Source organism: Chamaea fasciata, unplaced genomic scaffold (genome assembly GCF_029207755.1).
Source record: "Chamaea fasciata isolate MVZ Bird 193981 ecotype frontalis unplaced genomic scaffold, bChaFas1.0.hap1 SCAF_1, whole genome shotgun sequence".
Taxonomy (NCBI): domain Eukaryota; kingdom Metazoa; phylum Chordata; class Aves; order Passeriformes; family Sylviidae; genus Chamaea; species Chamaea fasciata.
Window position 1 is genome coordinate 47,349,206 of NW_027094086.1, and position 15,459 is coordinate 47,364,664.

The following is a 15,459-nucleotide window of genomic DNA, read 5'->3' on the forward strand; positions in this document are numbered from 1 at the left end:
AACTGACTATGGGATAGGTACATGTTATACAGAGACATGTATGAAAGCTCTCTTGCTTTCCAAATAAAAGAGTTGCTTAATTGTTTAACTGTTTCTTGACTCTAAAATCAGTGCCTAAACAGCCAGAGGTGGAGTTGCACAGCTAGCTTTACACCCAGCACATAGAAATGTCTGGTTTCTCTACCTGCCTTGAGAGACCCTCGCCTGTGGTCTACTGAAACCCTGCAGGCAAGGTTGCTGTCCTGGGTCTTCACTGCACATTTGAAATTGATGGGATAAGGTCTTGTCCCTGTAATTAGCCATGCATGTCAGCCAGGTGGCTGTGATCACTGACTGCAGCAAGTGAAAAAGCAGCAGGCAAGAGCAAAGGAGCGCAAAAACTGTAATAACAATGGACAACATGGCATGGGACAAGCTCTGCCAGGTATTTTCAGTTTTTCCTTTCATCTGCACCAAAAGCCTGACAAATCATAGCCTGGAAACAGACACTGATCTATATGCTTCTGCTCTGTGTGTAGGTTTGTGCACACTCCTAGCTGTGGTGTAAGGGAAAAGGATTAGTATTTTAAGTGCCTTAACTGAAACAGTTTTCCTGCTGCCCCTAGCCCCAACTCTGAGCACCAGAGCTGTACTGGCAGCTACCCTCTGGATTGATGCCTTAGCTGCTCCTAGGTTGCCTCCACACTGTCTCCCTAGAAAAAACTTAAGAAATGCTAAAAGCTATTAATTAAGTCTAAAGTTTCAATGTAGAAGGAGAGACTAAGGTATGCATTAATGCCTTTTAAGTAAGTCAAAATAGGGTTGGGGGGCTTTAGGTCTGGCTGAACTGTGTTGCCATTAAAACTGCATTCTGCTGTCATTATAATGCAGCTAATTCTTTCTGACACTATTTTTTTAGCTCTCTAATTCAATATCTACAACACAGTGTTTCACGAGGCATTTTAAAATCTTAGTTGAGGCAAAGACTTGTCTCTGTGTGAATGTTCCTCCTGGCTCCTCTGTTTCATCTCCAGCAAGACAGACCTTTGCTTGAGGGTACCTCCGATCCCTGCTAAGATTATGCCTGGATAAGTGCATGGCATTTGTATTTGGGCCCACTGTAATCTGAAACATTTCCTTAACAAATGGAACATTTTTAGTGTTTAATTAGTCAAGTAATGGTTGGATGGACTTCAGTCTCTTTCTTACTAACAAATGGATTTGTACTTTGTTAGAAAGTGGTATGTTGGTCATGAGGAATGTAGCTCCAGAAGGGGCAGTTTTGATGCCAGACAACTCTCACTCTCCTTTACAAGCTACATTGCTCTCACTATGGTAGAAAATTTTCCAGGCAACGTCATCTCAAATACAGGGCTGCAGAGTGCCAGGTGTGAGTTCATCTTCTCCTTCCTCGTGGTGTCCAAGTTTTCCTTTCTACCTTGGGAATTTGGTGGCTTAATCCATGGACCTGTGCACATGTGTCTGCCTTCTACAACTCCTGCTGCTGTAGTGGGTACCAGTTCCCCCTCAGTGTGGTGTCCCACCTCCCGTCCCATGGGGGTATTTCTCACACCACAGAGCATTTTGGATGGTGCTGGCTGTTCATGTCCAAGCCCTTCAGCTCAGCTCTCACAAGACCAAATAGTGAAGCTTCCTGGAAGGTTTCTTCCCTGGCAATGTCCTTTCTCTTCGGTTGTAATTGCCTTCTGCTCTTGCCAATGTTGAGGAGCTGGGCAGGAATTCTTTTGTCATCTTTTTGTCTAGACAGAGGTGGGGGCAATGTCTGAAGCCTGCTGCAGGAGATGTTTCTATGCTTCTTGAACTTACAAAACAAAGCTGTAAGATTCTTTGCCAACGCTGTTTTGGCAGTCTATGTCCCAACACAGACCCACAGGCTTTATTCTGGCTGGCTAAGCAGATTCAAAATAATCTGAAAATTAATGAATTTTTTCTTAGTACATGATATGCAATTACACATACATGTAAGCCAGTAAATCTATATAGGGTGCGCTTCAGCAAGCAAGCAATTTGCTCTTTGCAAATTAGGTGAAGTAGTGCAGGTGGACTAATGGGCACAGCAGTGGAGGAGATGACACTGAGTAGCCTGAGAGTAGGGGTTTTCTGCCCCTGGAAATACGGAGTGGAAATTTGAGGGGTCTTTCACCTCCCAGCCTAATCTGGCCTTTTCTAAAACTTCAAACCATAGGCAAAAGTTGAGATTCAAAGCTGCAAAATGAAGTCATTAGTTAATGAGTAAGAGAAAGAGCATTAATAATATCAGTCAGAGTATATTTGGAACTTTTGGCTGCTGGATATAATAAGGTGTTGTCCATATATGCTAGCTTGTAACCAAATGTGGGAAAAAGAACACCTTGCAAACTTATGGGGTATTTAAAATTATTCTAGGAATATAATGATCTGCAGTCTGCTGGGTGGGCAGACGGACAAGAAAAGGAGAGTAGCTTTTGAACCACATCTTTCCCTGTTCTCATTTTTTTCCTCACCCATCTCCAAGCCCTAATATCTAGGGGTTTACACATGAATTCTCATGTGACCTCTTAGTAAAATGTGGCATGTGGTTTGCATCATTCGCCAACATGAAAATGGGCAGAAAGCTCATCTACTCCATATAAATATTACAGATATTTGCATAAACCTGAGTGCTAGATGCTGTTTGCTTAAGAGAAAGAAGCTGACCATAGTTAACGCGAGCTCATCATTATCTTCACTATTTTTCTTCTCTTCAGGCTAAGTCCTTCAATACAGCCACTCTTCCTCATAATGTACTTTTGTCTCTATCCTATAGCTGAAGTGCAGAGGATAATGTCTGACAGCAGTGATATTACCCAACATTTGCATTTGCTATTGCTCCTTTTCATTTAGACCTGAAAATAGGGGTTGTTCCTACAAACTTCATTGTGGGTAAACAAAAGCTGCTTTGTTTCCTATGCTGACCTTGTGTTTTCATTGCTTGTGTAAATACAAGTGTGGATTTGCACAGCATTGGTTCTTCACACAGATTAAATTGTGTAGGCTGCTCTCGGATATTTTCCAAGTTTGACAGGCATTTCAAAGCACCTACTGCTATTTTCTAGAGCCCTCTGGTGGGGGGAGATTAGAAAAATATGAAGTGTCAGCTTGCTGGTAGGGAAAACACTAAAATACATAAATTGGAGAGGGATAGTTTTTGCCATAAAACTAACATCACATACTCTGTATATAAGACAGCCTTTCTTATTTTTGAATCACAAAGAACACTTGTATTAACAGGATATATGCCAGAGTGAGTTCAGTCACTAACTTCCATGAGTTAATTTATAAAGAAGTGATACAAGGGTGGGCGAAGATCATGTTCCTCACCATTTGAGAATACTGAAAAATTCAGTATGTGTATTTATTCCTTCTCAGAATCAGAAAAAGGGGAGTCCAGATTATTATATCAAGGAATAACTTTTCTGTTTCTTTGAAAGGATTAATTCACTAGTCCATGGAAAGCAGAGAACTGATTCAACAATGGTTTTCTGAGTTGCATGAGCAAGTCACAGGAAGCTTCAGCTGGCACTGGGAAGCGAGACTATTTCTTTGATCAAGGTGGCAATATCTTATTTAATGTAATAAGTTGAATTCTCCTGACACTTCTCATTAAGGCTGTTTTTGAAGTCTCAGTTTAGTTTGTCTTCCTCTTTTGAGGCAAGACCTCAGGCTGCAGAGGGTGGTGAGGGGAACTTGCAAGCCCTAAAGGCAGAAGCAGGCACCCTGCTTTGTGGGGCCTCACTTCTGTGTTAACGGCCATACAGGCAAAGCCTTTTTTAAAGATTCATGAGAATCAGTTTGGCACCACATAACTGCTGTTGTCCTCCTGTAGTCTGGGGAATCAGGCCACCTAGAATCAAAGAGAGGAAAAGACACAAAATTAAATTCTACTTGCAATGAGAAATACTTCTAGTGCTTCAACTCACTTTTGCCTTTGGGAGGGAAATCCATCACAAAGTTTAGCTTACTCTGAATGTGCATTTTACTTTCTGAGGTTTTGTGCTCAAATAATGATTGCATAGGACAACTTTTCCAAAGCAGATTGTTTCACGCTGAATCCCTTGATAGCTGCCTTGTTTTCTGGTGGAGTTTTGAAGATAAAATTTGTGAAGAACTCACAAATACTCACCTTCACTGTAAGGCAGAATGTTTTCACCAGATTCCCTGAGGGTGGATAATGTAATTTAATACTGAAAGTTTGTGATCACCTTGCATTGATCCCTAGCTTCTGTAAACAACTTTCACTCCCTATGTGCAGGCACCGAGCTGCAGAATCTGCCTGTGCTTGCTGAGGTTTGTCTGTATCCTCTGTCCCATCTAACCACCTAGAGTTCAAGTACACAAGATACCTTCAGCCCTTACGTTTCAAACTTCTCTGTGTGTTTTAGGCAAGGCTGGTGCCTTGCTGGGCTTTAATTTCAAAGAGCAATGCACATGTCTGGCAAACTATGCAAGAGAAGGAGTAAAGGGGGCTCTGCTCCACAAACTGAAGCAGTTCTAACTTGATACACCAGCCTACCATATGGGTTTGTATACAGCTTTGCATTTGTCTCCCTGTAGGATTTGACTGAGTAATTGAAATACATCGATTCCAGTAGGCTTGGGTAGTAAAATATCAGAGGGCACAGAGCACTGAAGTGAAGCCATCAGCGGTCATACTTTGTTTGCAGGATGGGACAGCTCCCTTGTGGATTGCCTCACAGATGGGTCACAGTGAAGTGGTGCGAGTGATGCTGCTCCGGGGAGCGGAGCGAGACGCCGCACGGGATGTGAGTAGCACTTCCTCCTGCTCTCTGTCTGCAGCTTAATGCCTCATTTGGGGGCTGTAAGTCTGCCTGGATGGAGGCTTGGTATCTCCAGAGTCCATGCTGTTTGTCAAGTTGCAAAGTTCCACCACAGGTTTCATTTTTCCCGATGTGTCTGGGACAGCTTCCTGGAATAAGGGAATAGGAATGTCCACATAGTTGAGAGACAAAGATGGTATACGGTGTCACTGGTTCATTTTATCTTGAATTTTTCACCTGCCAGAGGAACAATCCTCCAGGTACCCTAAAATCAGCAGGACATGCTGTGGAGGTGACCCTCAAAGGTGACGAGCAGAGGAGACTCTCCTCTCAGATGTGTGGGGACAGATGACATTTCCTTCCAGCTTTTTTCTTCTCCTCCAGCTTCCCTGGCAAGGGAAGTGCAGGCAAGGCATTTATGACATTTTTCTTTTTTTAAAGGATGGTACAACTGCTTTGCTGAAGGCTGCCATTAAAGGCTACAACAATGTTATAGAAGAGTTGCTGAAATTCTCTCCCACGCTTGGCCTGCTGAAGGTTAGTAATAAAACACAGAGATTTTTTTAGGCAGAACAAAAGAAGACAAAGGGTCTGATGAAAGACCTGGCATTTATGATTATTCTAGTGGAAGACGGTAGGAGTTTGAGCCAAAAAAAAGTCAAGACAAAAATGAAACTATCTTGTTTAGCCTTGATGCCACTCACAAATCTTTTTAAACAAAACTGTGAATTTAATTCTTGGAATGATGAAGCACATAGTGTCATAGAAGAAATTTTGCTTTTTGTCACTTGATTTTATTTCTACTGTAAGTAGATTACTCTTGACTGTACAGATTTAACGTTATACCCAGCCTTCTATTGCATTTAGTCAGCAAAACAGTGTCCTAAAAGATCTGTTGTGAGCAGATTCTCTACTTGATTTTGTTTTCCTCTGAATTCATGGTGTCTTGAAAAATAACAGCTATTTGGAAGCTGCTTTTTAATGGCCGACCTAATTTTATGTGTCCATAAATCATATACTTTGATAGCCTCTATGCATGCAAATGATTGGCAAACATAATGTACTTGAAAATGTAGGTGGCATCAACTTAGTTATTAATTTTGAGTATGAAATAGCTTCCACACATATTTGAACGGTCAGTTTGCAACCACAAACAAAAGGCCAGCCATAAAACCCCCCCACCAATCAACTGCCTTTCACTGAGGCCATTAATCATCAGTGAGAGAAGATAAAATGCAGAGATGGCTTCCATTACTGCTTGTGCTTCTGTTTCACTTGTTAATGACTGATTTTGCCAGGCAGAATCAAGTTCTGTGTTCATGTCACCTCTGATCTATTGACAAGGGTGATTATTAAAAGGTAATACTGCAATGGTAAAGTGAACTTGACTCTCATTTTTACTAATGCATTTAAAATCACCTCCTTCACATCACACTAGGCTGCCAGCACTCTAAATCAGACCCTATGCTGTTGATGACCCAATCTCTTCCATGCTACTTCTTTCTCACTCATAGGTCTGTTCTTTGTGTTTCACTGCCTTTTGCTTTTCTTCCCATGCATGGTACAAACACCTCCACTGGCATTTCCTAGAATGGGACCTCTGCTCTCCATGCAGCCGTCCTGAGTGGCAACGTGAGGACAGTGGCACTGCTCCTTGAGGCAGGAGCGGATCCATGCCTGAGGAACAAGGTATGTCCTGGCAGACCATCCTCCCAAGTGAGGAGCACAGGGGGAGCACTCAGTGGTACAGTTGTGTGTGCCATCGAGCTGGGGACAGCCCATGTTTCTGTGTAGAATTCAGGGCATTCCTAATAAATAAATAGATAAAAATAAAAAAAATCCCAAATTACACGCATTTCCCCCATATCTTATGTGGATCTGTTAGTTTTTTGAATTAGTTTTGCGTTCTTTTGATAATAGCAACTTTTCTATAGAAAACTTACCATGGTTTTATCCCGTGAAGTGTTTTAACATTACATGTTTGATAATTTCTGTGAATATATCTTCTTCTGACATGTTTCTGAACTATTTGCTGCTGGTTTTGATATGGATTTGTTAAACTGTAAATGAATGGTCTGGCACTGACTTCTGGTTTTTGACTGGGTGAGTGAAAGTTTGTAAACAATCAATCCAGCACATATCTTGTAAATATTTTGGTCATTGAATATAAAATCTGTGGCTGTTAATTTCTGCATCATTCCACTTGATGGCAGCACAGTTAATGCCACTCACACAGTAGTCTCTCTTAATAGACATTTTGGGTTTATACTGTAAACTGAAAATGTACAAGATTTTTCTGCTACTGAAAATGATCTGCAGCAGCACAGTGTGCAGTAGAAGAAAGTGTGTGGCTGAAATCTCTCCTACTGATTTTTTTTTTAATTTTTTTAAATGACATGCCATTTGGCATGACAGAGTATATTTGCAGGACAGAATTACTGAATTTCAGAAGCAGCTTCATCATAAATACTTTGTATTACCAAAATTGTATTCAATAAATAAAAAAACAATAACAAACTCATGTTCTATTACCAACCTTACATCATAAGACTATTTCATAGCAATTTAAATTATCCCATGGAATTTTATGGACATTAGCACATAAGGACCTGCTTCATCTCCCCCGAAAAATCAGCAGCTATGCTCTCCTTTACTTCTGTGGCAGAAACATAGGGGCCCCAAGGGCACTTAGCCTGGGCAGTCAGCACAAAATAAGCTGTCACTCAAATTCCATTCTGGGATTGTTTTGAAGACTTAAGTGAGACTTGAACACTGAAAGATGGTTTCCTAAGGTATCTTCAACAGTGGTGGAGGCAACACTAGAAAAAACCCATGTCACTATAATGACCAGTATGATCCTCTGTAGAGTGTAATGCTTTCAACCATGATTGAGAAATATTCTTTCATTTCCACTAACCTCAAGGGTTTTTTCTTCCAGGCAAATGAATTGCCAGCAGAACTAACAAAAAATGAACGCATCCTCCGACTCCTCCGTGCAAAGGAAAAGCAAAGGAAAAGCTAATGCAGCCCTATGACAGATGCAGTTTGACAGAGATGTGCCCTGACCACAAGTAGCATGACAGTAATCCTAGGTTGGAACAGTTTGCAGAACTGATTAGCCTGTCCAGTACACGCTCCCTGAACGCACCGGGCCCTTCCCACAGGGTCGCCACGGGCTGGGACCTCCGCCCGGCATCGCTGAACGCGGGACCGTGACCAGAGCTGGGGGTGGCTCAGGAGCTGCAAATGCACCGCAGCCCTGCCTGTCCTCCAGGATCCCACCAATCCCAGCACCGACGTTTGCTCCGCATGCATCCCGGCACAGGCAAGCAGGATCCCTGGACCTTGCAGCTGTTCGGATTCAGTAGGTCACGGAGCAGCCCCATGACACCCCTGCCCTCCCTTTGCTGACAGTGACCATTCCTCTCTGCCTCCAAGTGCCACGTGAGACTAGAGATGAGGTGCTGCCTGAGCCATCACAACAGCAAAAGTTCTCCTGTCAGCCCAGGCCTGAGGCAACATTTTTGCTACTACACGAAGCTCCATAAAAATGATCAAGAGTACTACAAATGATGCCAAAAGCTACCAACCAAACAAAAAGCAAGGGGATGTCCTCTCAGTTGCATCATCTTGATCTGCCAATCTGTCCAGCAACAGAAACACTGTGGAGCAGTGATTTGCGATGCTTACGCAGCTTGGGAGGATCCTTCCCCAGCCTTGTGTGCATTTTTGTGGGTAGAGGAGGATTGGTTGCTGAGCAAACCAACCATGCCCAACAGGGTATTTTTTTCCCACAGGTACAAGTACACCAGAAACTCAGCTGTCAGGCACAACAAACTGCACAGATGCTACACAAGTGGTATTTGTATGTTCTGCACCCAGATATGTGACACTATGGTTTAGTACCCACAGCTACTATGCAAAGCGCTCATTCCCCAGGTCTGTGGCAGGAGCTAAGGGAGAAGTGCACAGTGTACAGGTGTTTCAACAGTTGGTGAGAGGGTGAACAGGCCCACTATTTACTGCAGACATGGAAAATGAAGTCTGGACAGTAGTTTTGGCCTTTGTTGTGGTTAAGACACTTAGACATGGTACTAGTGCCTGTGTGGGGAAGGCAGTGCAAATTGCAGATGGTTTGTGAGGAGCTATGTTTTAACCATGTTGTTCTAAGACACCCCATTAAAACCCAGTCATTTCTGCAATATAAACAGTATATACCATGTCCTGTTAGCCACAAAAGCATTAGAGATTAATTTACAGTGAGTTGAGGTAAGTTAGTTCAAGTACATAAATCCAGGCACTTCACTGACTTTCAAACCTTGGCAAATTACGGAAGAATTGCTTTAAAAGTTGAAGACAAGGAAGATTGTAAGGACACAAAACAATTCTTGCTTAAGAAATGTCTGCCTAGGATTCAGCTGAACTGCTGCACTTTTGCTTTGGTGAGTTAAAAGGAAATCTGTAGGTGAACTAACACAAATGAATGTAGTTTATGTATTGCAAATTAGCCATATGAATTATCAAATTATCAATAAGTTATTCTTTTTGTCAGTAAGTTAGGTAAGAAGTCGGTGTTCTGGTGAGGAGAACAGAACCAGGTGTACCTTTTCTTGCATGCTGGAATTCCTATTCAATTTCTATTCTGCATTAAATAGGAAAGTTTTGAGTTTTCAAACAATGTAATAAGAAAAATTTATTTGTTTAAGTAATTTATGCTGCTGTATTTTTAAATTAAAATAATGTTGTGCCTAACAGAAACTTGCAGATGAACTGGTACAGAACCAAAGAATTATGCAAGATGCTTAGAGGATGACTGTATCCAGGGTTAAGTTCTGCAAAAGACTAAAAAATACTGAGCATACAGAAATCTCAAGAGCCTTATTGGGATCTTAAATTGCACAGCATTACAAGGGACTGCACTCTAATTTCTTTAACAAACAACACTGGAGAGGACAGGTTTATTTGGAGCCTCCAGTGGGCTGAAGATGGACATACTATTTTGGAGAACAGTAGAGGGACTCTGGGCAGCCTGGCATCAATTTTGAACTTTCAACCTAAATTTTCTACAAATCAACAACTGGAAACAACCTTACTCTCAAGGTGAAAAGCCCTTTCATATTTGTAAAGGAGGTGAATAATCATTAGAAGGTCTTCAGTAGCTATGCAATAAATGCTCTTAAGATCAGACAGGCTGTAGTAATCACACAGTCCTCCTCAAAATTGTGGAAGCATCTGTTGCTGGTGAGGGTCTCCTATTTTTTCCTGATAGCAGAGGATAGGAGAGAGGACAAGGCAAGCCAACAGTGATCCTGCAACAGCTGAAGTAAGGAAGCTGAGACAACAAATGCAGGTATCCAGTATCTACAGGTGGCCCATCCTTTCTGCTGCGTGTATTTTCTTGGGAGAGTTGTCTTGTCCCAAAAGGAGCAGTTACTCAGCAAAGAGCTTCTTCAACTATGCCTGTCCATGGGAAGATGCATGTCTGCTCCTCACCACTTAGAGTAGGACTCTCCAAGTCCTATGTCCAGCTGCCTCTATGAATGGTCACTGCAGCTGGAGATCTCTTGAAACATGTGAGGAACACCTGGGACCCTGTGTCCCATACAGAGCATCTGCTGACCTTATGAGAGGATGCAGTTACCAGGGGTTTTTTTGGTTGTTTTTTTGGTTTTTTTTGGTTTTTTTTTTTTTTTTGGTTGTTGTTTTTTGTTTTTTGTTTTTTGAGTGATCTTGTGTTATAATGGGTTTTCCTTATTTCTGAACAACATTTGAAATGTGGGGCTAGCACAGGTTGAAGGGAGAGATTTGTTCGTCTCTTCTTGCTCTTGTTAGTGCTGGCTGATACAACACAGGCTGTCTGGGGGATCTGTCATGGAGAACTGGCATTGAAGTCTTTTGCTGCCTGATTCAAGCTGAAGTTGAATCTAGCTTCAGCAAAGACACTATTCAATCAAAATGAGACTTCTGGCATGGAAACATTCTTTTTGGGAGCATTTGTTTCATCTTGGAGCCTTTGGAGAGAGGGATGGTTTCAGTTTTGGGCTCCCTGTAACCCAAAGGTGCTTAAATCTGCCTGTATGTGGGCTCTAAAGTTGCAATACTGTTTATCACCATGCAATTAATGTTTTCACTAAGGAACCTTAATAATTATTAGTATTTATGTAACTGTTGTTATCTTTAAAGTGTTCAGTAGGTACTGCTGTGGTTTGTTTGTTGTATTAAAATGGAAGCCCATTTTCCCTTGGTGGCTGAAGTGATTCACTAATATTGACAGTTGTTCTTTGCATAGTTCTTGTGCCTTTTGTGTAAGGTTTTCCAAGGGCTCTACAGACACTATTATCTTGATAAGTTCCAAAATGCATTGCTGAGGTAAGCAAGGAAGTAAATTATTTCATTCACAGAGCAGTGAACACAGCAGCTCTTCATCAGTTCATGTCAACAGAAAAGAGTAAATTTAGACATTTAGATTTAGAAATTATGGGACACTAAACTAATTTCATAGATGACAGGATGAAGATAGATATAATATAAAGATGTGCAATAGAACTGAGACAGCATAACACAACAAATGTTTCTGAGTTGGGTTTTGGGGTTTCTTTTCCTTTTAAAGTCATCCATATCTCCATCTTAGACCCAAAAAGAATAAGCTCCACTAGCACACTGATTTCAGGTTTGCTTCTCTGCACATTCAGAGTCAGAGGCTCAGCCTGCTGTTCCCTCTACATTTATGCAGGTGCTATTAGCCTGGTGACTTTCCATCAGCTGCAAGTGAGTACAACAGATGTGCAATCAAGCAAGACCACACCAATGAAACAGGGAAAATTATAGGGCATTTTTCTTTTATTTCACTACTATCAAGCCATTGTGTGATAGGGATGAGTGCAAGGAAAAGCCTGCAGGGTCTAGAGTGAAGTGACATCCCAACACAGACATAGTAGTGGTGGAGCCTCAGAGGTTCCAAAATATGTGGAGTTCTTCATTTAGATTATCACTGCAGTGCAGTGTGCAGGGACGTCTATTCAGTAATGATACAAAAGGCAATATTGTTCCACTTGACTTGCACATGCTCTTCTTCTCCTGGTACAAAACCATTTCACTATTGATTCACCCACCTTTGTTTAGCTTAGAAGAGCTGAGAGGATTAGAGCATGAGATCAAATAGCTGCAGGTCATATTTAATGCACTTTACAATGATGATTGTCTGCCTCAAAGTCAGAGTTTATTGCAAGAATAATTCACCCTTCCTTTTTCAGCCGGTCTTAATGACTATTGGAAAATCCACATGTTAACTAAATCTGGTGTCTCAGAAATTTCAGAATTGTAGTACAGAAAATGAGGTAGCACAAACCTCAGCCCATTTGTACTCCATTTGATATGATCACTGAACAGACATGAAATACAGCCCTTGTCTGGAAACCTTGAGTCACTGGTATTAGAATGTTAATGTTTGCTAGGAGCCTAACCAAAGGTAATACACAAGGCTCTTTTTGCCAGCAATGGGATATTGTACTGTACACCTGGGACTAAATGGAGTTGTGCCTTCTCACAGCAGCTCTGCTTTTGGCCCTTAGAAATGTCATGAGAATTTCATACTGTTCTGAATTCCACCTTTTTTTTTTTTTTTTTTTTTGACCTGACCTTTTATGCATTTGATAAAGCATATATAAATTTATGGAACTCCATGAGATACTAATATTCCACAAGAGGAATGTTGCTTTACTAAAATACATTTTTCTATACCATTTTAACAAAAAATATACTACTCAGATAATCTTGTTCTGCATACTTCAATATTTCTTTGCTTTCTTCTGTATTCTACCTTTTTTTCAATATCAGAATTATTTTCCTATGTACACAAAGAGCTCTTTGTTCTATTCCCCTTGATTCATTAGACTGTTATTGTTTTCCAAGTCTTCACAGATGTGATAGCATTCACAAAAGAAAAAAAAATAAAAAAGAAAAAATAAATGGTCTGGCTTGGGAAGAGGAAAACTTAATTTAGCATAACATAACAAGGTTTATTTCAAAGATCCAGACATCACTGACAAACTTCCCTTTACATTAATATCCATTAAGTCAAATCTCTCTGAAGGGAAGATTATAAAAAGTAACCTAGGAACCAAAGGAATAAGACAGTACTTTTAATTAGACAAACATGTCTTGGTGGTTCTGTTGTTCCTAGATGTAAAACTGGCCCTTACACTGATCTGACATATTCCAGCTAAAAAAGTCAAGACCCTGTTTATGTGCTTATTATGGTGTGTGATGGATTATGTGCACTATAAAAAAGAAAAATCTATACTGAAGCCCGTATTTTGACATATTTTGACTGTGTTTGACATCTCAGGTTTTTTGCCTTATTCCTACAATTTTCTATTGTGATGAGCTACATTTTGAGTAAAAAAAAATTCATCAAAAATTCCAATGGCCATAACTCAATAAAGCATCTCACTCTATTCAGAGAATATAAAGGGAAAGTAGTGTGACTTGTTCATGGCCTAAATCACTACAAAGGATGATGTCTGGAAGTGAAAAGCTCCTCAATTTTGCACATGAAAGCATATCAAAAAAATATCAAGAGGCTGAAACTAGACAAATTCAAACTTCAAGCTGGGGATTTTCAAGACTGAGGATAATTATTTCAGAAACAAATTGTTAAGATGGTTCCTTCATCACTTGAGTTAAAAAAAAACAACAATTACTTTTCATTCTGAAAGATGTGTATCAGCTGAAACATTTTGTGTTTGATGCAGGAATTGCTGAATGAAATTATATGACATACAGGAACTCACATTATGTGATCATAATAGTCCCTTTGATCTTAAAATATATGAATCAATACACTTTTTGCTTCACCTCCTCTGTGACTTGGAGAGATGCTAACTCTTATGGGATCAATAACAGGACCATATGCCTAGCAACTGTGGCAAGATGAAATCTGAGACACACCTAAGTTGTCTCTAGATAATCCATTTTGCTCTCACAGTGTTGGGAAGGCATTTTAACTGGACCAATGCTTTAATGTCCTGCTTTTAATGTCAGGTCAGTTGGTTCAAAACTGGCACCAGAGCTGTGTAGTTCTGTACCTTGCCAGGGAACAAGGATCATCAGAGTGATCTGTTGTTGGGGAACATAGCTGTTGGAGAATGTGCTGTTGGGGAACATAGCTAAGTGAGGAAGGAACGTGGGACACAACTTTTTGCTATGGCAAATGGCTTAGATGCACAGATGGAGCATGTCACTAACCTACAGTGCAAACCTGAAGCAGTCTGCAATTTTATATGGGTCGCACAGATGTGTTCTTGTGTGGTATATACATCCACATGTATGCATACATCCAGGATATGGGTATAGGCTCTCATCATCCCCTTGGAAAAGTGATATCACAACCTCATGATCTGCTTGCCTGGAATATATTGCATAAGAGGCAGAAGAATAATCCCACTTTCTGAAGACTCAAGAACAGTTTCCGCAGGTGGTGCCTTGGCCATGGGTACTGCATCAGACCCTACTCACTGGGACAAACAGATACAAAACTGACAAAATATCTTTGAATCAAAATCAGTCTGTTCCCCAAGTGAACTGTAGTTCAGAAACCCATCTCCTGTTCTTCCTTACAAAACAGATTTTGGTAGTGCCCTTAGGCACTCCTCTGTGACAGTTCTGCCCATACTCTCCAATTGGACAGCAAATTGTCACCATGTGGCAGCACGGTGCTATAAGGGCTCAGTAAACTGATGGTAATACAAGCCATACTCAGTTGTTAGTATGTCAAACTTCGAATTTGTCAGCATTTCAGTGCTTATGCACAGGCTCTGGCATGAGGACACACTGCACACATTTGCTCACAGCAATAAGTGCAGAGTGTCTGCAGACTCTGCTGCAATAATGACCTGCACTTTTACAGTGTTTTCCTTCAACAGCTCAGAGGTTGACACCTGGTTTTGGAGCTCTTGGGCCACCTATTGCCATGCAATTGGTACCTCTTTATAGAAGAGGAACTTGCAGTGGCTAGTTTGGGACCTGCCCACTTAATCCAGAAAGTTTGTAACAAAGCTGGAACAAACATTGAGTTGATTCAATTCAAGTCCCAAGCTTTTGCTAGAATGCAATAAATAACTTTGCTTGGTTGTAATAAAAATGAACAAGTTTCAATTACTTCAATGAGAAATGAAGAAAGGATGTGATTTAAGGAGTGACTATAGAACTGTTGAAAGTTAAATAAGGACACACTGGCACAAGCTGGTGGAGCAAAATACACTAGGGCAGATAAAAAGATGAAAAGATGATAAACAGACTTGATTAAGCATCACCTGACACACTACTTGCATGTTTAAGTGAGTACTGGCAGCATCAGACACATTGCTCTCTGCCCCCTCACTCTGATTTGATGTCACATGGTTAATCTGAAGCCAAGAGCATCTGACCAAAATTACAGGTAGATTGAGTTGTGTATAATTTAAAAGCCAAGCAAGCCTCCACAGCTGAGGGAGGCATACAAATGAGAGCTGATCAAAAGAATACCATTAGTTTATAACACCAAAAAGGAAACACCGGGTTTGCTTAGTACTAGCATTATTCTGGTTTAGCTGGAAAAACAGTCTTGGAACAAGCTACAGTGGTTTTGTCTGAGTGAGTCTACAAAAAAACAGAGGTATGAGAA

General features: G+C 40.8%; 1 protein-coding gene across 2 annotated transcripts in view; it reads left to right on the top strand.

Annotated features, from left to right (window-relative positions):
* ANKRD29 (ankyrin repeat domain 29) overlaps window positions 1-8,060 on the top strand; it is a 28,100-nt gene extending 20,040 nt beyond the window's left edge. The window contains exons 7-10 of one of the 2 annotated variants that reach the window (XM_066205428.1): window positions 4,683-4,781; window positions 5,238-5,333; window positions 6,387-6,485; window positions 7,735-8,060. In XM_066205428.1, coding sequence (XP_066061525.1) covers window positions 4,683-4,781; window positions 5,238-5,333; window positions 6,387-6,485; window positions 7,735-7,818 — 378 coding nt within the window. In that variant the 3' untranslated portion in view covers window positions 7,819-8,060. The remainder of the gene's footprint in view (window positions 1-4,682; window positions 4,782-5,237; window positions 5,334-6,386; window positions 6,486-7,734) is intronic. The other variant, XM_066205438.1, reaches the window with a different exon arrangement.
* The last annotated feature ends 7,399 nt before the right edge of the window (window positions 8,061-15,459 follow it).